The sequence below is a fragment of the Kryptolebias marmoratus genome, linkage group LG4 (assembly GCF_001649575.2).
Source record: "Kryptolebias marmoratus isolate JLee-2015 linkage group LG4, ASM164957v2, whole genome shotgun sequence".
In the NCBI taxonomy this organism is placed as follows: Eukaryota; Metazoa; Chordata; class Actinopteri; order Cyprinodontiformes; family Rivulidae; genus Kryptolebias; species Kryptolebias marmoratus.
The window spans coordinates 11836601-11860937 of record NC_051433.1 but is presented as its reverse complement, the minus strand read 5'-3'; the positions used below and the strand labels follow the sequence as shown (position 1 = coordinate 11860937).

Here is a 24337-nt window from a genome sequence, read left to right as displayed (position 1 = left end):
AGTTCCCGTGGGAAGCATTTCACCCGAGTACAGTTTCCTGTTCATCCTCTTTAACGATTCAACCAATCACAAATCTGCTATTCCGAGAGAGGGCGGGGCGTTTGAAAACGGACGCGACTCTTAGCCAATCAGAACGCGGTCACACTGGGCACGAACTTCCAGCTTGAATGCAGTCTACACATGTGGGTTTAAGGTTGTTGCTAAGAAAAAGTTGAAGAGCTTTACAGTTATAGTTTATTTTAAAACTTTTTTTTAGATGCAATCATGTCTTCGTCATTCTTTATTAAGACGAAAGCAAACCCTAAATTAGCCAAAAAGGGCAAAGATACAACTGCGTCAAAACGGAAGGTAAGAGAAATTAACTGCTAGCAAGCAAGCTACATCACGTTAGCTAACCAACAAGTTTATTACATTTACAATTACTAAGCTTGCAGGCGTGTCATTAGAAATCTATATTTTGATGCAGGTTGATGGTGGCTCAGATGGAAAGAGCAAATTACGAGCGAAAAAATCCAGCAAATACAACGAAGAGATTTCCAGTGACTCTGATACAGAGAGGTGCGTTTGTGTGTTCCTCCTTTCAGATGAAATCTGTACAGTATGTATAGTTACAATCTTTAATAAATGTGACTGTCCTGTGTTTGGTTTTGCAGCCCTGCAGTGTCCAAGAAGAGGCAGGCCAATCAGGAGATCGAGTATGAGGAAACTCCCCAGGAGAAGAAGCTCAGATTAGCTAAACTTTACCTCGAACAGCTAAAAGAAGAGGGTAAACTTGTGTCTACAGCTTTATTTTGCAACTGTGTGACGTGAGGCTTTAACAGAGGTTTTGTTCTTAACAGAGGAAAAAAAAGCTGAAGACGACGCCTTTGAGACAGATCTGATCGCAGGGAGACTTCAAGAAGAAGTGGTGAGAAGAGTCTCCTGACTGTGTAGAAGGTGTATGGAAGATATGAGAGCTAATATACTTGCTACTTTTATTGTACAAACCCTATAAGAGGCTAAAATATACTTACATACTTACATCTCTGTCTTTATAAACAGTTGCATCATAAGAATGTCTGCAGCAGCTTTCGTTTTCTGTCCCTGCTCTGTTAATTTAATGCCTTATCAGATCTAATGATGGCTTTTTGAAGAAGTACTGTATTTGTATCCTTTGGCTTCTTCAGTTTTCTCACCCAAATAACAGATCTTTTGGGTTTTCTATTTGTGTTAAAATCAGCTTACAAAGTCGGCTGATTCTCCACTCCGGTGCTCACAAGTTATCACCTCTAAAACACAGCCCTCATTTTCTTTTGTTATGTAAGAAATGCTTGTATGAAATAGGCCTATAATGCATTTATACTAGAGGGATGTAGAAACTGGACTTTCCTTATGACTTTCTTCAAGAACAGTAACAAGCAATAAAATGGAAGATGTCTTTCCAGAATTTTTATATTTTGTGTGAGCCTGAACAGTATAATAGCTTAAATTTAATGCTTATGTTCTCCTAAAGTGAGCCATTTTCACACTATATTTTGCCCAAATAGAAAATTATTTTTGTAACATTTCATACTGTGCTCCATTCCACCACTAGCTATGAAAATGTGAGTTTCATTAATTGGGCTTATGAAACCAAATTTTTAATGTTTATTTATCTTGGTCTTAATTTGAGTGATCCAATGCTGCACTCGTCTGTCACGTTGATCTTCTTTTCCATGTGGTTTCTCCATCAGCTTGAACAGAAAGGAAAACTCCAACGTCTTATTGCCAAAGATGTAAGTGCAGGAATGTTTCCTTTTTATGTCCTGCTGCGTGTCCAGTTTCGGTTGTACTTGACCATCTTTCTGTCTTTTAGCTCATCCCGCCAGATGCTTCAGAGATCAGGGTGTTAAAGGGACACAAACTTCCAATCACCTGTCTTGTCATCACGCCTGATGACAAATGCATCTTCTCTGCTGCCAAAGACTGCTCAATTGTTAAATGTTAGTGTTCGGCAAACTCTTTCTCTTCGAATGCTTTAATTTCGTTGAAATAATTGTAAACCTTTTAATTAACTGTACTTTCTTTGTTCAGGGGACATTGAAAATGGTAGGAAGCTGCACACGATACATGGAGGAAGGAAAGGTACGGAGGACCGCCATGTCGGACACACAGCTCACATCCTGTGTATGACCATATCGTCAGATGGAAAATACTTGGTGAGGATTCTCTCATCCTTTACTTGCCTGTGTTATTGAGCCCCAGGTAACTGATGACACAGCTGTGTTGTCACATTTTTGTTTTAGGCCACTGGAGACATGAACAAACTGATCATGATTTGGGAGGCAGAAACTTGTAAACATCTGTATAAATTTACAGGACACAAAGGCCCTGTGTCGGTAAGTTTCTCTTTTTTCCCACTCAAAGTTGGGTGTAGCTAAAGATATGTTTGTCCCGTGATGAGTCGTATTTTTATTTTTCTCTCTCAGGGTCTTTCATTCAGGAAGGGAACTCACGATCTGTACAGCGCATCTCACGATCGTTCGGTCAAGGTGTGGAATGTGGACGAGAATGCATACGTGGAAACTCTGTAAGGAAGTGGTCAGACAAGCAGCTGTTCCTTTCCTGCCAGTTTGTTTCAGCGTAATGTTTGAATTAAACCGAGATTGTGAATTTCTGTAGCTTTGGCCACCAGGATGCGATCTCGGGACTAGACAGTCTGAGCCGTGAGCGCTGTGTGACTGCAGGGGGCCGGGACGGCACAGTGAGAGTGTGGAAGATCGCCGAGGAGTCTCAGCTGGTGTTTCACGGACATGAGTGAGTTTCTTTTTCATCTCTGGCCGGTGCTCCTCTGGCTTGTTTAGGAGGAACCAGTTAAGAAGTTGTTTATGCCCACTGTGATGATCGTACAGTGTTGTCAGCTTTTGGAAGTTTAAACCCAAATCCATATTTAGTCTTTGACGTGTTTTCTGTGTCCACAAGTGCAAAGATGTCATCCTATTCGTAGCATTTTTGGGTCTGCTAAACTAGTGTTCAACTCAAAGGACCTCCGGTTTCACTAATACCCTAATATAAGTTGGTTTCTTAGTTGTCTGAAAATATAAAAGAAAATAAAGTTTAAAAAAAATTCTCATCAAGCGTTTGACTCAGATTGTTGTTCTTGTTACATCGGAGTCAGAATTGTCCAGATGTGGACGCCATAAATTTAAACACATTGCTTCCTTGAAAACCAGCGTTGTTTTGTTGTTTGGGTGTCAGTCCCTTTTGTCTCTTTTGCCTTTTTTAAGACAGTTTTATTGTTGTAAGAAAAAACTTTGACCTGGTGGACCCTCATCATCAGGCACAGATGAAGAAATGTGTTTTAGGTTGGCTTCACAATTAAACAACCAGATGATAAATCGGAAATTGGGTCTTGGATGGATTTAAAACGTGCTGCTTTGACTGCTTTTACAGTAGGGTTGAGCTGTTTATACAATAACCCAGAGTATCTAAAAGGTAACAAACATATTGCCCTGAACACCTTAAACTTAAACTTTTCTGTACAGAATCTGTTTATTTTATCCTAATAAAATGGCTTCAGTGTCTGTAATGACAGAACACAGAGAGCCTGTGAGACCTCTGTACCACAAACACCTTCAGATTGGATCTACAGCACAGAGGAAAACTGTTCAGGCCTGATGATAAGGTTATTATTAGGATTTCTTTAAAGAAAACCTCTTGAGATGTCAGATATTGATTCTGTAACAAGAATTATTGTTTTTTTGTTGTTTAATTACTTTAGTTTGTGATGCAGTAGCAGTATCTAAATGTCCCAAAATTGCATGCAGTAATAAAACATGACTGTAATATGAGCAATTATAGACAGCTGGTAATACCATAACAGTGTAATTTGAGGACTGTTTGAAGTTTTTAAAGATTAAATAATGTCCGACCCTTCTGCTCATGATCCCATCACTTGTTCCTCTGTTGTGAACACAGAAAGAGTCACAGGAAAAGGAAACAAATGAAACCCTAAATAAAGCAAGGATAAATTCTTTTTAGATTCCAGCAAATCTAAAATAAGTAAAGTGATGCTTTTAGATGACAATTCAGGTAAATTTACGCTGGAAAATTAGTTGACTACATGAGATTGGACATTGGTATCTCTGGTCTTGTGTTTTTTAAGTTGTAAACACACCACTCCATGCTCATAATCTTTTAGGGTAATCCATTGCCTTTACTGAAGACCATGTTTGTAACAAAGTGCATGTTTTTGTCCAGCAGCGTCTGAAAAGACAAAGAGCCTTATGTAACGTGTTACATTGTCCCCATCTGCTTGTCCCTCAGAGGTTCAATCGACTGTGTCCAACTCATAAATGAAGAGCACATGATAACAGGAGCGGATGATGGGTAAGAGCTGCCATTTTTCCATTTATAGGGGCTCGGCTTTATTATTTTACCCAGGATCTCTTTATGCTGCCAGGCTCATTCATGTTTCCCTTTCATGCCCTCCCCTCATTTTCTCCACGCTCTCAGCTCTCTGTCTCTTTGGAGTGTCAACAAGAAGAAGCCTCTCTGCACGGTGAAGCAGGCTCACGGTTGCCATGGCGACTCGGGGCTGGAGCAGCCTCATTGGGTGGCCTCAGTCGCGGCCCTTCAGAACTCCGATACCGTCGCCTCAGGTGCCTTTGGCTGTGAGAGTCCTCTTCACGAGCTTTTTATTTATTTACTCAGACACGAGCTCATATCGAGAGCACGGTTTCGCCAAATCTGTTCACAAACATTTAACGAACACATTGTGGTTGTAATTTATTTTAGCTGCGTTCTCAGTGTGCTTTAGGCGCTTCAGGTGTGCGTGGCCCAATATTATGTAACACAGGTTCTTCTTCATAGGTTCTCACAACTCCCAGGTGAAGGTGTGGAAATGTGGTCAGAATTACCGTGGGTTGGAGCTTCTCTTCACTGTCCCAGTGGTAAACGTGCTCCATTTGTAGAAAACATTATTTTCACCAAACTGTAATCTTTATTAATGCGTTTTCTCTGGAACCAAAATTGCTATAAGCCACTAAAAACAGCCACTTTTGTCCTCTGCCTTCTTTTTATTCAGTCCGGTTTTGTCAACAGCCTGAAGTTTTCGAGCTCCGGTCAGTTCTTGGTGGTTGGAGTCGGACAGGAGCACAGGTAAGACGTTAATGCTTACGTTTCCATGGAAACTGTGTGCCAAGGACCAGACAGCGAATGGAAATCAGCACAAGTTCATGTTGAGGAAGCTAACTTCCCCTAGATGCCAGTGTTGATCCATCCCTGCTACATTAATTCTGACTCCAAGGATGACAGAAAGGGGAACCCGAGAAATGAAGTTACAATCACACCGGTCAGAGGAGGAGGACAAAACCGGAATCTTTTACAGCTTAAAATATTCTTTTTGTAGAAAATAGAATGGCATTTAGCAAATTATATTCTAGTAAATGTATTTATATTTCACCAGATGTGTTTTTTTTGTTCTTGTTGTTTGTTTATTTTTTATTTTTTTGATTGATTTATGGTAATTCCTTATTAAAATTTATTTTATGAAGACCAGAGGAGTATTGAAAATCAAAACCTCTGAGGAGTACCGTTACATGAAAAATTAAATTAATGACACACCTTTCTTTAAATATTAAGTGTAATGCACAAATTTTAGTGTTTGATAAAAGCTTTCTAACATGAATTAAAAAATTAATTGTTGCAGGAACTTGACTTTAGAATCACATTTAGATGGTGTGTAATTTATGCTTCGTTTTTAAAGCAGATAATATTATTTTATGTTTCCAGGTTGGGGCGATGGTGGAGACTAAAAGAAGCCAAAAATGGGATCTATATTATTCCTCTGAAAAGAAAACCTCAGGATGCAGAAGGAAATCAAGATGACTGAATAATGAAATTACTCTTTTTTTTGTTGTTGTTTGTTTTCTTTTTCTTTATTGTGTGTAAATAAAAAGTAAAAAAAAAAAATCTGTATTTTAAATTTTATTATTATTATTATTATATGTTCATATAGGTCTTGGTTGTAAGTTTCTCTTGTAGTTGTTGTTTTTTTTTTTTTTAATAGAAATTCAGCTTCCTTTTCAGTGCAGAAAACAAAGCATTGTGGGTAAAACGGGCCATTTCTGAGTGAACGAGACGTGTGAAGAGGCTGCGCTGTAGGAGTTGGACCAAGACTTGTTTTTCTGTTTCCCTCCATAATAACTTCTGCTGCTTTGGTTATTATTAGTTTAATGGAAAATGTATTCAAACTCAAAGATTCTTTGTCTTGTTGATACAAGACCTCCAGATTTACTATTAGCTTCTTGAGGTAATCGTAATTTTCTTATCTGAAATCAGTAGAAGAAATGAGCTCAAAAAAACCAGGTTACCTGGAATTTTACTACAGGTTGAAATTTATTTGTGTTCAAAAACAAAACAGCACTCCGGCTGTTTCTCTTTTTATCATGAAACTCTAATTAGTTGCCTTGCAGGTGTCTAGTTAAAGTGTCACAGTGATTTAAAGTGACATTCATGCATTTTCTGTGATCTTTATCATCATTTACGTTGTATCACAAGTACATAACAGGATTTTCTGCTTCTGCTGTTATGATGGCATTTATTTTTGTAATTAAAGTCTCTTTTAAATTGGCTGAAGATTAATATAATGTACCTTTTAATTTGTGGGAATGGACCAAGCAGGAAGGAGATAAGTTCACAATAACTGGGAATGTTGTTTAGTTTAAATGAACAGTTAAAAAGTCAATAAAAGAATGGCAAGTCCGCACCTTAGAATCAAGTCTTTTTAATTAGAAAACATCTTATTTACATAAATTACAAGAAAACACACTTTTAAACTACAGTCTACAGTAACACACGTCCTTTATAGTGACTAGTTGCCTAGTTTTTAATCATTCCCTATGATTAATCACACATTTTAACAGTAGTGTTCAACTATTTTCATAGCATTTTTTTATTTCAAACAATGTTTATAACATCTGGATATATTCACAGCACTGTAATGACAAGAAAAAAAGAAAAAAAACAGCCTTTTTGTATTACACTATTGCTTCACAACCACCCATTTGACAATGAGACTCAGTAGGACAAGGCACGGTGCAAGTAATCACATCTATCAGTAAACCAAGGAGATCACAGCATTTAAAATCTATACAAAAAAAAAGGCTTTACAGTTGATACATACTGCTGGATGTCGGAACATCGTTTAGCTTTCACAGTTAAAGAGTTACGTTTGCTGCTGCCGGTCACTTCGCCCTGACGGTTATCTCTCTGCAACATGTGAGGTGGTGTCGGGCCATCACTCAGGGTCCCATTTGATGGAAGGATGACTGATGATGAGATGGTCTCTTGTGCTTCGAGAGGAACCTTTTTTTTTCACAAAGAGGATGTTGTGGAGTCCACCACCTCTCGGCCGTTACACACTGCTGGCACGTAGTTGGAGGCTGATCCTGAGAGGGGAAGAGTCGTGATGTTAGCCAGGCCAGAGGCTTTTGTTGTGTTTTGTTTTGTTTTTCTCTGCTTCTTATCAGCAGAGATAAAAAAAAAGGAGAAAATGATGGAAGTGGGTTTAAGGTTCATTCTTTTTGAAAGCACATCCTCTTTTTTTTCTTTTTAAACATATAAATAATTAGAAGACTGTTTTAGAGCTGAAAAATCTGTAGAATAGACTCATATTTAACCTAGGAAAGTGACTTTAGTTTTATTTTACTTAGAATTTTTCTGTACTTGTGCATTTTTTTTATCTTGTAGTTTTCACTGTTTTTCACAAGCAAAACCTGTGGATATTTCTTCCATCTTCACATCCAGTAAAGCCAAAAGAAGTAAGTACTCTAAATGGTGTCAAGTATAAATGTATATGTTTAAATGGCTCAAATACAGATTTCTTCTCAAACAGGAACAGCGGAACTGAAGTGGAACTTCAGGAAAAAATAAATAAAAATTGTTGAATTTCAGATCAAATGGTCTCTCTATTAAAAAACTTCAACAAATACAGAATAGTAGAACTTCGCTGCACTGATTGGAAATAGTTGCTCTGGTTGTGAAATCCAGTTTTTCAAAGCTGATTTTACCTTTAAAGAGTGGAAACTCAGGGAGTTCCTGAACTAATGTAACAAATCCACCTCCCAGAACCCCGTAAAGTCCACTAATTAAAACAATATTTTTCTCTTTTGTAATCTGCTGGGCAATTTCTTGGCTGGCTGGTTGGTTGGCTGGGAGCGGTGACTTGTTTAAATCTCAGCGTACAGTCTGGAAACCCATTACTGTTTGTCTACACATGACACAAATGAGATGCCACATAATGAGTTTTAGATGCTGAGATAGAGTTTTTCATTATGGATATTCTTGTGCTAAATTAAGCTTTCCCCCCCTTTTTTCTTTCCTTTTTGTTTAGCATAAAAAAAGTTATATTTTTCAAATGAAAAAAAAACTGATGTTTATATTTTCAGAAGCTTCATTGTCATGTGGTTTGGTACAGTATTGTCAAAAGTTGAACTTTTAAAAAAAGAAAAATGCTACCTTAATGGCATCATATATTTGGTTTAGTATTAACTGAATCATTGCCTTCACAGATGCTTTCTTGTGCTCTAATGCTCCCCGTATCATCACAGATGCAGTTCCTTGTCTTTTTGGCCCAGAAAACGTGATATCCATTTCAAAAAGAAATTTAAATGCAAATTCATCAGACCACAAGACAGAGTTCCACTTCTGCTCTTAAATTACTTCAAGCGGAGAAGGCAGTATTATCTATGAATCTTTTTTTTTTCAAATCTTTAGGTTTAAACATTTTTTTTTTTCCTGCATGGTCAAATTTTGACTCAGATGAATTAATATAGCAACAAAATGTGTCCACTTAGTCCAAACACAGTACTTATGCATTGCCACTAAGATTTAATATTTGTAGTTTGAACTTGTTAGTATCTTTCAGTCTTAATCTTCATTTTAGAACAGACCATAAACTTATTCTGTGAACTTGTTTAAAGTCCATTACAGTGAACAAGGCAGGAGTAGATAAATGCATGCAGAAAAATAACATAATTTAACATTATCACTTGAGCATCAAAATTTAGGTTGAAATCAAATTACTACTGACTTTGAGAAAATAATGGGCCATCAAGTATACAGGATATATGTTTAGAAAAGCTACTGTAGGTGTTTTAGGCATGTACAGTTGTGTGCCATCTGCACATAAATGATACAATTCAATGGATCTGAAAAAGCTGGTCTAGAAGAAGCATGGAAACTGGAGAATAGAAGGGGGCGAGATGTCATCCTTGAGGTGCACCACAACTGAAACGAGCCATTGAGGAAGAATATGTTTTTATATATTGATGACAAAGATTCTATTTAGGATGTATGATTGCAATAAATTAGGAGTCCTTCGTACCAACACATTACTAGATGCTGGGATTTATAGTACTGAATGTGGCACTTAGGTTTTAAAGAACTAAAATTAAGCTGTCTCCTCAGCACTCAATGGAAGGCTAATAGTCACTTTAATAAGCACAGTTTCTGTGCTATGACATGCTCTTAAACCAAAGTGGAAACTGTTTAAAACACTGTTGTCATTCCTAAATATAGCAATTGTGCAGCAGTTATTTTCACCAGATAGAAAGGACACCTTGGTGAGTGGTCTATGGTTACTTTAAGCCAAGAGATCCTAATTAAGTTTCTTTAGTAACAGATGCATGTTTAAAACTGTCAGGAAAAAAAACAGAAGAAGAAGAATTCTTCAAGAAACACAAGCAAATTAAGATAACATGATTGACTGCAGAAAATACTTCCTTGAACTAGTCAGAACAATATGTAGATTGACAGAGGAGGTCAACTGTTTGCTGTAATTAATTTATGTGAGCACCTTTAGAGTAGCTGGAGCTGGGAGCAGAGGCGGAAGTAGATACTGTAGCACTGAAGCGGCTCGCTGTGACTCTGAGTGAGGCCACATTTTTCTGGGGTTGGAACAGAATGATGTGGATTTTGGGGGCAAACAGGCAGCCGAGAACCACGGAACCACTCAGACTGACGGAGATACACATGGTGGTGGTCTGAACCTGAAAAAAAAAGATGGAAGCTGTGTAATTATTCAACGTGCATTTCAATTTGGGATTTCTTTTTCCTTTAATGGACTGTTAAGGCTTGTTCAAAGGCCACCTGACCCCTCTTATCAAATGAATTAACTTGCAAATTTTATTGATATCCTACTCTGGTTACTCCCAAACTTTGGATTCAGCTGGTAGATTTCTCTCTTAACGCTTCAGTCATTCTCCCCAAAGAATGTCAAGAATCAGTTCTCAGTCATACACAAAGCAAACATGACCTGGGTGTCAAATATACATTGCCTTTGTGTACAAAAACACAAACAAGTCATCATCTACTGAAAGTACCATTTTCGTGATTGATCATTAGAGTTTTGAATTTCAATTGCAAGTTAAATATTCTGCAGCTACATTAAAAACCAAAGATCTTATCTTAAAGTTATTATTCTTGCATTATTAGCCACATTTTCAATACCAATAATGAATGTGTCCAAGGTTTTCAATTATGCATGCTAGCAAATTCTAATTGTGAATTTGTATGTGCAAGAATATGAGGGCGAAAAGAAAGAATATGGGATAAGCACAGCTGGCTGTCCTGGAAAGTCACCGCCTTGTTAGTCATATTTCAGCTGCTAATGTGAGCTGACTGTTGGGGTCATCTTCCCGAGCTCAATCTCTCCCCATCCCACCGGGTACCCCTGCAGTCCAGGAACTTCTATTTACAGAACCACAGTTTGAAGTGCAAATCTTTCCCACACACAACGCACAACAAAAACACAGCAGAAGTGTGTGAAGCTGTCTCACATTCTAACTTTGAAAACAACAAACGTGAGCACCATAAAACTTTGTCCTTATCCTTATCTCTTTCAGCCAAGAAGAGATATTCCTAGGAGACATTTCAGTTTCACAGGTAATACAAATAACTGGACAATACCTGTAGGACCTGGTCCAGTTCTGTGTGAAACCTTGTTTTTTTATTGTTTCTTTTTTCCCCTGGCAAAGAAAAAGGTTTGCACATTTTACTAAAAGCCTGTGTTCAAATTATGTATATCTATTCATTAAACTTTAAATTCATCATGATTCATTGAGCAACAAAGCTAAACCCTGATTATGTTTCAGTGCTATCCAGCTCTAATTTGAAACCCAGTAACTGCACCTACAATCATTATTATTGTTGTCACACAGACCCAAGGCTTCAAGGTCTCTGTTGCAATGTCACAACTCTCATTCTCCATAGTTAATCTGTGCTGCGTGTGGCATGAAAACACGCATTTTACAAAATTCAGGTGGTCTTTTCAATCCCACTGACTCAGCGGGGGCGGTTTTAAGTTCATGGTGGCTCATGATTCGATTACAGCACAGATGAAAAGGCTGAGATACCTTGTGATGATAGAAAGCCCGTGTGATCTAGAGGCCCCTTCCTCCTTCCTGTTTGCACAACAAAGGCACACCTTGACCCAAACGACAGCAGCAGCCTTGGGTCTGCCTCGGGCAACCAGCACTGACAGACTGACATGGCCTGTCAGTTTTATGCTTAAAGTTTCCTTTCACTGCTTCACACTAACTGCACAGAGAAACCGGATTAATCGGGACCTGAAGCTTGAAATGTTACTCTAATTAGTGTTCTGTTGTAATATTATAATGCATACAGTTTCGGAATGCAGATTCAGCTCATTTACACTGCCAATTGTGTGATGCAGACTAAATTTAGCCTTTTCATATTTCCACAGTCTATCCAAAAGGCGGTGCCAGAAATCACAGAGCAATCACCATCCTTGCTTATAGTTAACTGTGAGTTTAACATATAGGGTCAATTGTGTTTAAAAATTTGTGTTGTATTAATCTGTTCACATCTGAGTTGTACATCATATAAATATATATATATATATATATATATATATAAATATATATTCTGTCAGTATATGTATGGTAGATTTTTCTCCAGAGTCTTTGTTCTTGTCATGAAAGATCCTTCAACCCACATAAGAAGAAATCTTTTCATGAGTCTTGGGTGTTGGAGATCAAATGAAATATGCAAGTAAAACTGTCTCCTTAAGGAGAGATAACAACACAAAGGGCTTTTCTGTGAGATTGTTTAACAAATGTGAACTGCAGAAGTTCAAAAACAAAAAAAAATACAAGCTGTAAATACTCAGCTGACATTATGAGAAGACAGTGCCACCCATACTTACCCTGTAGTCACTGGCTGTGACGTAGAAAATGGGCTGGAAGGCGAGCCAGATGATGCAGGTGGTGTACATCGTAAACCCAATGAACTTGGCTTCATTGAAGTTTTCAGGACACTTTCGGGTCTTGAAAGCGTAGACGGTGCAGAGGATGATGAGGATGCAGTTGTAGGTGAGAGACATGAGCATACTGGTGTCCCTGCTGTTGCACTTGAGGGTGACCACATTTCTCCTCTCCGGGGTCACCTCCTTCCGAACCCCGGGAACCTCCACCAACAGCCAGATGACAGCCACCAGCAGCTGGCAGGAGATAAGAGCACCGCAAATTGCTAACTGGGAGGCTGGGCTGATGAAGCGTGGGCGCTGGGCTCCGTCCTTTACCCCGCTGAAGATCCGAGCGATGCGGTTGGTCTTGGTCAGCAGCGCGGAGTAACACACCGCAAACGAGGTGCCCAGGCCCAGTCTGCGGAGCGTGCAAACGGCAGTGGAGGGCTTGGCAATGTAGATGAAAGTGATGCTGTAGCACATCAGCACTCCCATCAAGAGGATGTAGGAGAGCTCGCGTCCACTTGCTTTGACCACAGGTGTTTCATTGTGCTTCAAGAATACACCCACTATGGTCAGGGTGCACAGGATGCCAAGAACGGAGATGGTAACAGGCCCAATCGCCCAGGCGTCCTCCCAGCGGATGTACTCTTCAGGTAGGTCGTAACAGCCAGTCAAGTTAGCCAGAGGCCACTGACCGAAGCTGCAGTCAGCACAGGTGAACTCATCCTGCAGATACTGGTAGGGCTGACATGGAATACAGATCCAGCAGCACACGTCTCCAGGCTGCATGCTCTTTATCTCGTTCTTCCTGCAGGGGTCGCTACACTGAGAGGTCGGAGGGACGAGGCCGCGCCAGGGTACCAGGGAGGTGTTCAGGGTCAGTATCTGGTCCCAGTAGCCGACTTTCTTGTAGGTGAACTTGCCCTCTTCCTTGTGGTAGTGAAAGATGTTGTAACGGCTGATGCTGTCACCTACGGAGTCAAAACGCACCATGCTCTCTGTGTCAGCAGGTCTGAAAGGAGCTGGTGGGGAAACAAAAATACAATAGCATTTAGAGTCATTGTTTCAGCATTTAAAGGTATGGGGGGGGGGGGAGAGTAATATTTCTGGTAAATGAGTTGTCAGATTATGCTGTATATAATATATGATAAGATATATATAACTGTAAGACCTATGTTTCATGATAAAAGCTTCATAATCAATTCATATTGTAATTTACACTATTGACACTGGAATCTACAAGGCTTGAAAGCTTTTTTGGTATAAACTTTAAAAGTCTCTCAAACAGCACTTGGATAGTAAATGGACTGAAATTTTAATACTTCAACTCAGACACTGACTCGTGCATTATTAGATTATTATTCCAAACAGGTTACAATACTGCAACAATCTATTTATTCAATTAAACACGAGATCACTTCAGCTGATTATTTATTTGAACAGATAACTTCATCATTGAGGTCATTTTAAAAGGTTCTCAGCTCAACATCCTCTTCAAAATCCTCTTCACAGACTTATAGATTGATCTGTAGCTCCACTACATCACTGATTGGATCATATGCAGTTTGTCAAGCGGTCCTCAGCTCATCACTTATTCAAAGACAGAGAAGCAACATTATCAGCATTATGTACCTTTTGTATTATACAATTTGTTTCTAATTTTAGGATTTACTGAATAGATTTGCTAGAAGCTTTTAGTTTCTTTTGATTGCTTTCCTGATTAATGTTGACTTATTTAACTAGATGTTTGTTTACATAAGGCGAAAGACGAGCCTTTTGGCTGACTCAGGTACATTAACGTTTAACTTGTTTAAATGTTGATGAATGTATCCTGTCTGCCTTTAAAATAGATACTGTAATTAAAAATAGATCACTGCCCAAAGCCTGTTCAAATTTCTTAGGTTATCGGTGATGTGTCTTCTGGCTTTGATAAGAATTAAGTTCAAGTCTAGCAGGAGTGCTTCCAGTTTTCTCAACCTTTCTGGGTATGGACCACACCTATAAAACAATATTTTATGTTTAATTCTTTACGATGCATTCCTCAATAACATCTATTCAAACAACCATCAAGGGCTCCTATTATATATTTGAACCCAATATATGCATGCACTTGAACTCCTAATTCACTGATTGGAAGATGGCTGCTGAGGCACTCTACTCAAACACATGCACATCACTATCAGTGTCTATGTGTGTTTTTCTGTTTGTGCATGTGTTTTTTTGTTTTGTTTTGTTTTGGGTTTTTCTTTTTGGTCAACTTTTTAAAGTTTTGCCATGTGTTTTGCATTTATATATACTTTTTTCCATTATTTCTGTGGAGTATGTTTAAAGTGTGTTAAATGTAGACATTACAGGTTGGAATTCCAGATTTCACTTGTGTTTTTATATGATTTTGCTGCCTGCTTTTAAAAAAAACAACCAATCATATCAGTATTGTATATGTTAGTGTGAAGCATTCATAAGAGTTTTTATGTAATGAAATGTGTTATGGAAGCAAAACTGCCATTGTTCTCATGTATCCTCAGAATAGGCTTTTCATATATGGCACTGATTCCTTCCTGGTGATTCATGGATTATTTTTGCTAATTAAATTATTTCAAAGCTTTTTTTCAGTGCTAATAAGAAAACCATTTGAAGGCTTAATCCTGTGTCATGCAACTTACACTTCCTTTACATTCCAGTTGTCACAATGAAATTAATCATTTTTTTCCAATTTATTTATAACCAATCCCACAAGTTTTCACTTCCACCTTGTTAGACTGCAACCATTTCTAACGTTCCACTGATTTCTTTGCTCACCTTCAAACTTGGTCTTCAAAATGAACTCCTTGTAGAATCTTTTGCCATTGCCCGGCTTCATGGCATCACAGACCTTGGATGTGTTGGAGCATACGGCTTGCCTCATGTTGTGCAGCGCATAGGCCATGGCGTAGACAGCGTTCACCACAAACATGATCTTGGACTCCTGCTCAAAAGTCCCATCTCGTAAGCTGTGTTCACTGCAGCTGGGTTCTTGAAGGCTGCAGCCAAACCGGTGTTCCCAGAACTCCTTGAACCACGGGTTCCTGGTGTTGGTATACGGGTTCAGCTTGGTGAAGTAATCTTCAAACTCTCTGATTGGGTAGGAGGCCAGTTCAATGGTAAAGGCGCCGTTGGCTGCAGTCTCGCTGCCCCTCACCACGCTCTCCTGCGCCCCCCATCCATCACTGGCCACCCAGGTGAAACTGACGTTCATTCGAGCTGCAGCGACCAGCAGCTCGCGGGCGTCCTCGCTGCGGGTGAACAGGATGACCACCTTGGCGTTGGACTTTTGCTGCAGAGAGCGGATCACATTCTCGTAGCCCTGGCGGTTCATGGAACGGCTCACTTTAGCTGAAGTTGCGATACAGATCTGACGACTGCGGGCCTCCTGCTGGAAGGCATCGATGCCAGTCTCACCGTAGTCCCCTTCTGATGCTACTGTTGACACATAGGTCCAGTTGAAGTAACGCAAGATCTCAACCATGGCCTTGGCCTGGTAGAAGTCTGGAGGGACGGTCCGGGCAAAGTAGTCATAGCGGGTTTTGTCACTGAGCTTTGCACTAGTGGAGGCATAGCTGATCTGAGGTATTTGGAACAAACGCAGGAGGTTGGCCACCTAAAAAAATGGAATATGCTGTTAAAACAATGTCATCTATTGCTTTAAAAACTTCTACTTTATCTCATAAGGATTCCTTTTCAAGGATGCTAACGATTTTACTCTTTAATTGAATTTAATTTCACAGAAAACCTAAGTGCTGCAATGTTGTATTCTTGAATTCAGAGCATCAACATTAATGAGGATGGATGAAACATCTCTGCTGCCTTTCATTGTTCAGAACTGGAGACAAAATGTCTGGTTTGTTGGGTGCTACCAAAAAAAGCTCAATAGAAAAGTCACAACTGCTACAGCCGGCCCACTAGGAGGTGCTCATCTTTATTGTGGCTTCAACATCCTGGTTCTGGTCGAGTGTCAAGTTAAGACTGTATCTGTCGATAGTCAAAACACAGCAATACTTTCTTGGCGTTTCAAAACGTACTGCTTGTAAACTAACACCTGTGAAAATTAAGTAAAAGTTATTTTATTCCTTTTCAAAGTTTTTGTTCTTTGGGCTACATTCGTTATCAGAAACAGGTAACAAAACACAATAAAGGCTTTGTTTCGCCTCAAGAATCAGTAATAGAAAGCTGTTTTTTCATGGATTTATTTTAAGTTGTTTTAATTTGAGAACGCTGGGGGCCGGTGGAAACAGACCAAAGCCCAGTTCTGGCCCTGAAGCCAGATGTTGTCCTTGTGTGTCCTAGATTGTTTAAAAGTTGAAACAGAGGCAGAGCTTTCTGTCATCAGACTTCTCTCTGGTGGAACCAGTTATCAGTTTGGCTTTTGGAGGCAGCAGTATTTTATATTCAGAATTATAGAAAAGGCTCAAAACTTTCTTTTGGGAGAAAAAAAAACTTCTTAGGCTTGGATGACCTTAGCTATCCTCTTGTTCAAATAGATTTAGGCTGGGGAAGCATCTCATTATGTACCGACCACCTCTCCTAGCAGAGCTGTCTTTGTTTTTTTCCTCACTTTTCATCTATGTATATGCTAGTGTTTCTATAATTCACTTATCTTTTGAGCCTTATTTCTTTCTCATAGACGGTGTTCTTGGTATATTGTTTTACCTTATTTACAAGACATGATCCGAAGCTGTCACAAGAACTCTGTGCATTTATGGAAAAATACACACAGGTAACATACGCTTGCAGACAGTGTCTTTTTCAAGGAAGCCTTTGCATTGTGACATTGTCAGCTCACATTTTGTTCATATGACTACACTGCAGCACTGCAGGAAAAGAGCTGTGCTGAATGCACCTGCTGTTGCCCACTGAAAACATAAATTAAAAACAAAAAGAAAAGATGACATGAGAGGCTGCAAGAAGTTGGGCAATTAAAATCCTAGAATGGGGAAACATTTATAAAGAGTAGTGTCTCTCCTTTAAAGGAGAAGAGACTCTTTCTATTCTGTGCTTTAAAAATGGTCGAAGGTGAGGAGGAAAACATTCTGCAGCCACAGTTTTAATCATTTCAGTAACACTTGTGTTTATTTTTAAGGTTTATTGCTTTGTCACTGAAGTCTTTGCAGCAAGATTCTGGCTAATGCAACTACAAATGTTTCACTGTAAACTCAACAATTTCCACTGCCATCTGTCATACATCAACACTGGTTTTTACGTTGAAATTCTGGCAACTACAGATGCCGATAAATTACTAAACTTGAAGTAAAATAAAAACAAAATACAGGTTTTACAGTTGCACTGTGTTAATTTTTTCATGTTTTTAGATTTATCTTATTTCTGTTGTTGAACAACCGTTTACCACAGATTTACACCTTAGACATTTTTTTTCTTCATAATAATTATTTATCATGATCAAAGTTCAGCTACAAACTGTGAAATACATAGTTTCCATAAAGCATAGCTTACTGTTTCACACATTGTCATTGTATTTTTTTATGCTCAAATTCTGGCAACCACAGTTGCCAGTAAAGTACTGAAAATCTGAAGTTGAAAAAATATATATTTTATCAGTTGCATTCTTTTTATTGTGTTTCCTGAAAGACTGCATTAGATGCATGATGTATCTGTTGTGTACCATAAACAGATTTACAGTGTATATATTTTTTCATAATAATTTACCACAAACAAAAAAATGTTCTCAACCATTAAAAGTTTCAAAAAGTATGCTATACTTTGTTAAAAACTGCCATTGTATGTTGTACATATAATACCGTGCTGGTATTTCACTATAAATTCCACAATTTTGTTAAAAGTCAATGAGCAGCTTATGGTGCAATACACAGGCATTTTATTCACTTTCTGAACATGAAAATATCTGTTGTAGATGATTTAGATGGAGAAGATTGTGCAGCTGGAACTTATAAACTTGTTAAAGTATTCATGTAATTAAAATAACCATTAAACTGAAGTCATACTGCACTGTAAGATCTTTCCGAACTGAGATATTTTGTTCTGAAAGTCCCTAAATTTTACAATTTAATAAAAATCTTGTAATGCCCTTTTATTCTTTCAGTTCTTTTACATGTAGGTGTCCATCTGATCCAGATGGTTTACAGTCTGGTTGTCTGCTTCAGCTCCAGGGCAGGGATCGGCTGTGAGAAATCAGCAACAATTTAATGTTTCTGAGTCTCAAACTTTTTATTATGTTGGGGAATAATAACACCAGCAGCATTGATAAATCCCTTCGCTGATAAACAACAGAAACAATAACTCAGAGTTAAGGATTTTATGAATTTATGTCACCGCTTTGTTTTAAAATTAGAAAACATTCAGGTCTGATGACATGCTGCAACGTTTTCTGCTCAGACAAAGATGTATTTTTGCATGTGACTGGTCACTCATGGTGCTGCGGTCAACAGAGCTGAATGATAATCTTTGTCTAAAACCTCCATGTTGAACACTAACCGGCGTTGTTTTGTCAAAACACAAATCGTGGCAATTATTTTCTCGCTGCATTATAAAACGGTGACAGAAAGGAAGTAAAAACTTGTCAATCTGCAGGATCCCTCCAGAGACACAGTGGTGATTAGTGAATACCCATGGGCTTCAGTGTGACTCCCTCCCCCCCTCAAGCATCATTGTATGCCTGGAGGCTTTTCAAACAATGGCATCCCCGTGGATCTAATTGGAAGCTTCTACACTCACACTAAATGCCGTTTTCTCTTCCAGCTCACTCATCCAGCCCAAAAGAGCTTAAACAAAGCTAAATGTTCTATCACAAATCACATTATTTTCGATCTACACCAGTTTTCTGCATGAGGTTCGTTCTCCAAAAGTGTTACTCTGCAAAACTGTATTAAACAAGACAGTAGGTCCACTTTTTTTTTAATTGGATGTATTGCAATGAAACCCTCTTTAAATGGTTCCAGCCTGTTAAATGGATTTCTTCCTAGAATAATAAATACTATGGATAAAGTCAGGAGGTGTCATTTTCCAGTCATACTTCATCAAACTTTCAGATAATTAATAAACAGCAAGCTGAATGTTATTGCTTTATTGGAAAGCTGCTATTATTGTCTAAAAAGATCAAATCTAACTTATAACGTATTTTCTTTTTGTTTCAAAATCAGCTATTTGGGTTACTTTGACCAAACTAAATGCAAAGGACAATTGAAATGGCAAAACAAAAAGTAAAATAATAACTGAAGTGAAATTTGATGAGAGTTAGCAATGATAAGACAAAAATGATTACTCTATTCCTAGTCATCATTAGTAACTTCACCTAAAATACCCTCTAAGCAGGACGTCTGACAGGTTAAAGTGTAAACTAAATAAACTAGTTGAAATGCCAAAAGCAAATCAAAAAACAGCAGAAAACTGAAATGATGAAAAATTAAGTTTCTTGTTTATTGAAAAAACATTTTTCAGATTCTGGCTTTAAACACTTGAATAAATTTAAACTACTGCAGTTCTTCTTTTTTTTTGCTTTTAAAATAGTTTCTTATTTTACTCAACAAACAGCAAGTTCAGACTAGCAGGACTTTAATGGTCATTATCACGTTCATGTAATAAATTTAAAAAAATTATTTGAATCATGTGATCGTGTGCCATGTTTGCATCTCCATTAGGTTGAAACTTTTCTTTTAATGCCACCATCATGCTAACTTTTCTAGTGTTATGACTGAGGTAAGTACAGTTAAAGTATTTTTCTCATTTAGGAATATGTTACTATTCTTTTTAATAAGGAGTAAAATATGAAAAAAAATAGAGTAGATTGGTTATAAAATTAGATGTACTGTATTAGTCATTTAAATTAAAACAAACAAAGAGGCATTTTTCATTACCTGACATGGTTTAATTGGCTCGTAGCTCATTTCTGATTCTTTATTTTTATTATAACTAGTTGAAGGTTATTTTTTAAAATCTTGTTTATAGACTAAGTGAGAGTGCGGTCAGCCAGCCTGCAGAGGCGTTTGACATCTTAAAGACAGCATAAAAATCCACACAGTCAGTTTACAAAATTGCTCAGTGAAAAATTATTGATGTGCGCTCAATATATGCCTGCCCCGTGGTTTTCACTCCTTGCTAACAAATTTGTAAAACTGTGAGCACAGAATCCAAACAGTTTATCTCTCCAGATTTCAAGGATTTGTGCCACAGGGTGGAATATTTCAGATTAACACCTCAGACTTTTTTTTTTTTTTTTTTTGCACCCACAGGTGAGATTCTCTCCTGATCAATAAGAGGTTTGGAGGGTTTTCATGTCACCCTGTAGCATTGATTCGGCTGGAGCAGCGCATTAAAAAAAAAAGGGTTAAGTTCTGCTATACGACCCATAAAGAAAACCAAAAGTTGGTGTAAACACAAATCCAATCTTCTCCAGGTTTGAGTTTTAAAAAGTCTAAAGTGTTTTTTGGAAATCTCACAACTGTCTGCAGAAACTCATCACTCTGAAGAAATGAGAGCACGAATAAAGAAACTTGACAGGTCGTGAGTCAACTCGATTACTGACTTTGCTTTCATGTTCTCGGTATCGGTTTTAATCGTTGTCCTGACAGTACTGATAGTTGAAAGCCTGCATACTTTGATCTTAGCGAATAAAACGAGTCAAACATCAGGATCCTGTCTGTTATTTCCACTCACAAGTGAATTAAGCAGTTAACACAATACATTTATCGTACAACTCTCCTATTTCACATTTGTCTCCACCGTACGTTTCAGTTTAATATAACTACGGCAGCATTTAGATACACTCAAAAAACAACTTGTTGAATCAACGTTTAAAAAGAGGCAAAAAAAAATCAGTTTTATTGTTTGGTTTTGATTTGTTTTTGAGGATGAAGCAGTCATTTCATAATTTAATATATGATTCTTCTAAGGAATTATTCCTTTGTTTATTTGCTCATGCTGAGTCTGATTTATTTAAGTTTGGTGGATCGAACAAATTTTCCTTGATAAACGTTTTTTTAATGAAACTAAAATGAGTCTGAAAAAGCAGTTTATGTTATTTTTGTAAAAGACAAGTCTTATATTATTCAACCTGGCAAGAGACATGCTGTTGATTCAAAAAGTAATTTCAAATTAGTTAAGATGAAAACCAACAACAGAAGTTCAATCTGTACTGAAAAAATATGTTAACCCAACCAATATGTTATTTTGAAAGAAGGTAATTCCTTAATTCTAAAACAAATATATAGAAAAAAGGTTAAATTGACTTTTTATATTTATTTATTCACCCTGGGTGTTTGATTTACACACAACCAATATGACTAAATTATTTTACAAACTTAAACTCAATGTGTTTTCCACCTTTTAAATAAAGTCTATCAAGCATTTTTTTAGTGCATAAATTTAAACAATTGCAAATTGTATGTACATCAATATTGATACCGAACAGAGACTATTTTATTGTAAATGCAAGGCAAAGACAATGTCTGACTACAAAAACTACTGACATTAAACATAATCTTCTATGTGCGTACGCCTCAAATAGAAGAGTAGCACAAACCACACATATACCCATCTCCTGAAGGGTGGGAAGGGAGATCATATGATATATTTAGTCAAGCATACCAATAAGTCCAGTATGTGCTTTTTTTCAGTGGAATTCTGAGAGCCTTCATTAAATCACTCACAAAGAGATCTGACCTCTTTTCAATGCATGAGCAATTCTAATAACATCCACTGATTGAGTTTATGTTGCCTGGGAAATAACAGTATTTATGAAAAAAGAAAACCCAAAACCTAAATTACCAGCAGTTCTCGGTCTGTCAGTCAGTTACACTTGCATAGTAACAAGGTGGTTTCCTCTTGCAGGGGTTTTCAGTAAGGCGGGTAGTCTGCTTGAAGAGGTTCTCGGGGAAAACCTGACAGCACACCTTTCAGGACGGCACTCAAGTGTGTGACAGTAGCCGTCTGTTTGCCCTCACCATTTCCCTGTTATTCTCTCTCGGATAACAACACCCAGAGTACCGCTTCAGGTAAAGTCACAGCAGGATTCCCCCGAAAAAACTTTAAACTTTCCTTTTACAATTAAGCCGCACCGTAGCGGATGATAGTGAGAGTTTTCAGGGAGCATTTTCAATCAGAGAGAGCAAATATATTGGCTTTAACGTCTGTGTTTGGAGATATTTTCAAAATAATTGTATAACTAAACTAATCACCTCATTAAAACTGCAAGTTATGCTTAATATGTCCTTGTAATTATGGCAACTTGCTATAAAGTTCAAGTCTTGTTTGGTTCTATTATTCAGGAGGTTCATTAGTGAAACACAGACTGCTTTCAACAGAAGGAAATATGTATGTCTCCTTCCTTTCAGTGTTCCCTTTGTCCAGCCAGAGTCTCTTAGCAATAATAACAGAGAACCCGCTGATGTGCCGAGAGCAGCCACTAATATATGGAGGCTAATGTTTTACACGAAGAGTGGATTTCTGCTGCACTATGTCGGATAAAGTGTGTCGGTGATTTGAATTATTCCAGCACTTTACTTGCCTTCACTAATGTCTTTAATCTTTATTTATTTCTTATACCGGGGAAGTGTTCTTTTTTTTTTTTTTTGGATTTTGTGCGTGTGTGTTTTTTCAATGTTTTCCAGAAAGCACCCAATAAATATTAAGAATGTGTCTTCTAATTTATAATGTATCACAATATTTCACATTCTCTTATTAATTAAGTTTTAATCAGTGACTTGCACAAGAGTGTCTGTGTACACAGCCAATTTATAGATTTTTTTTTTTTTTTTTTGCTGGAGGAAAATATGTATTTTTCTAACAGTGTGGAAAAACAAACAAACAAACAAAAAATGTAAAATAGATAGCTCTTTGAATGAACTAAGTTTGGATGAATACAGTTTTAATTTTGACTAAATTGATGAGCTAAAGGTTAATATAAACGAGGTCTGGACCAAAGCTGATCGCTGCCATTTTAGAACAAATCCAGTGTCTAAAATTTCATTTCAGCTCATATGAACACTTTTAGACACTTAAACATGGTCGTCAACTTTGCATTACACTTATTTATTTAGACTTCTATGGCTTTTTTGCGAGTGCAAATAGTGGCAGTTTGTTGTAGCACTTCCAGGGCAGACAGGGGAACTTCTGGCAGAAATATCATACTATTTCTGCTGGAATAACTATGTAGTGGTGTAAAGGTTTCTAAAATAACATTTGCACGGACCACTGGGAAAGTTTCGAGGCTGAAGTTGTTTTAAGTCGTCTGGCCTCACACAAACCATTTGCTTATTAATCTGTTCTCAATTAAAGGGGCGGTAGTGGCATTAGGAGCTTCCCACCATCAGTGTGTGAATGTGTGGATGAAAGGGTGAATGACTGATTGTAGTGTAAATTTGCTCTGGGGTCCTTTGACTAGATAAAGTGCTATACGAGTTCAAGCCACTTACCATCTAAACTCAGTTTTTCCAAACTGAGGACATTCATAGAGCTACCTACGACAGGTAAGATTTGTTCACATTTCTACAGAAAATTCTAAACTATATCTTTAAGCTTCTTGTTGTTAATAGTGTAGAAAGAGCACAATACCTGCTAATATTTTAATTTAAGAATAAAATATAAAGAAAACCAATGTAAAAACAGCTGTACAAGTCATTTCTTTGGGCTAATAAGTGAATATGTTGGCCAGTATAGTACATATTCAGTCAGTATCCTTGTAAGATAAATCATAATGACAAGCACCATTACGAAAGTCAAGCCCAGTGTTTCTTTTGAAGCAGTAAACAAAGATTTGAGAAAGCTGGAACATTGGCAATCTGTTGTTGTAGTTTTTTTCTTCAACATGGAAAGTCCATCACATGTCCCTGGGGTTCTTGTCAAGCTGAGATGTACAGTAGATACATCATCTACTGTATCTACTGTACTCATAAAGCACAAAGAATACTGCATCATAGTCCTACTGAATTTAGTACAATGCATTTATATGTATTTTTTAGTAAGTTGTTGGCACAGAGTGTTTTTTAAACTTCCGTTCAAGCTCACTCTGTTCCTATTCTGAGGCAAAACATAAAAATAAATCAACATGACGCATTTGAATATTTTTTTTTTAATACCGTAGTTTTTTTTTTTTGTTTGTTT

General features: G+C 37.6%; 2 protein-coding genes across 3 annotated transcripts in view; one reads left to right on the top strand and one right to left on the bottom strand.

Annotated features, from left to right (window-relative positions):
• Positions 1-29: 29 nt before the first annotated feature.
• rrp9 (ribosomal RNA processing 9, U3 small nucleolar RNA binding protein) lies at positions 30-6603 on the top strand. 2 transcript variants are annotated; one of them, XM_017408120.3, is made up of 15 exons: positions 30-348; positions 467-558; positions 654-766; positions 840-907; positions 1713-1754; positions 1835-1961; positions 2053-2177; positions 2265-2357; positions 2448-2548; positions 2641-2775; positions 4285-4347; positions 4474-4631; positions 4831-4910; positions 5045-5118; positions 5752-6603. In XM_017408120.3, the coding sequence occupies exons 1-15, from the start codon at positions 265-267 to the stop codon at positions 5849-5851; spliced, it is 1455 nt and encodes a 484-aa protein (XP_017263609.1). In that variant the 5' UTR covers positions 30-264; the 3' UTR covers positions 5852-6603. The 2 variants fall into 2 exon arrangements, with proteins under 2 accessions (XP_017263609.1, XP_017263610.1); XM_017408121.3 differs by having other exon boundaries at positions 36-348; positions 4474-4619.
• A 142-nt stretch (positions 6604-6745) lies between these two features.
• The window catches only part of grm2b (glutamate receptor, metabotropic 2b), a 30169-nt gene continuing 12577 nt past the window's right edge, over positions 6746-24337 (bottom strand). The window contains exons 3-6 of the mRNA XM_017408491.3: positions 15029-15866; positions 12188-13251; positions 9818-10010; positions 6746-7409 (exon numbers count right to left, since the gene is read on the bottom strand). Of these exons, the coding sequence (XP_017263980.1) occupies positions 7336-7409; positions 9818-10010; positions 12188-13251; positions 15029-15866 (2169 nt within the window). The 3' untranslated portion in view covers positions 6746-7335. The remainder of the gene's footprint in view (positions 7410-9817; positions 10011-12187; positions 13252-15028; positions 15867-24337) is intronic.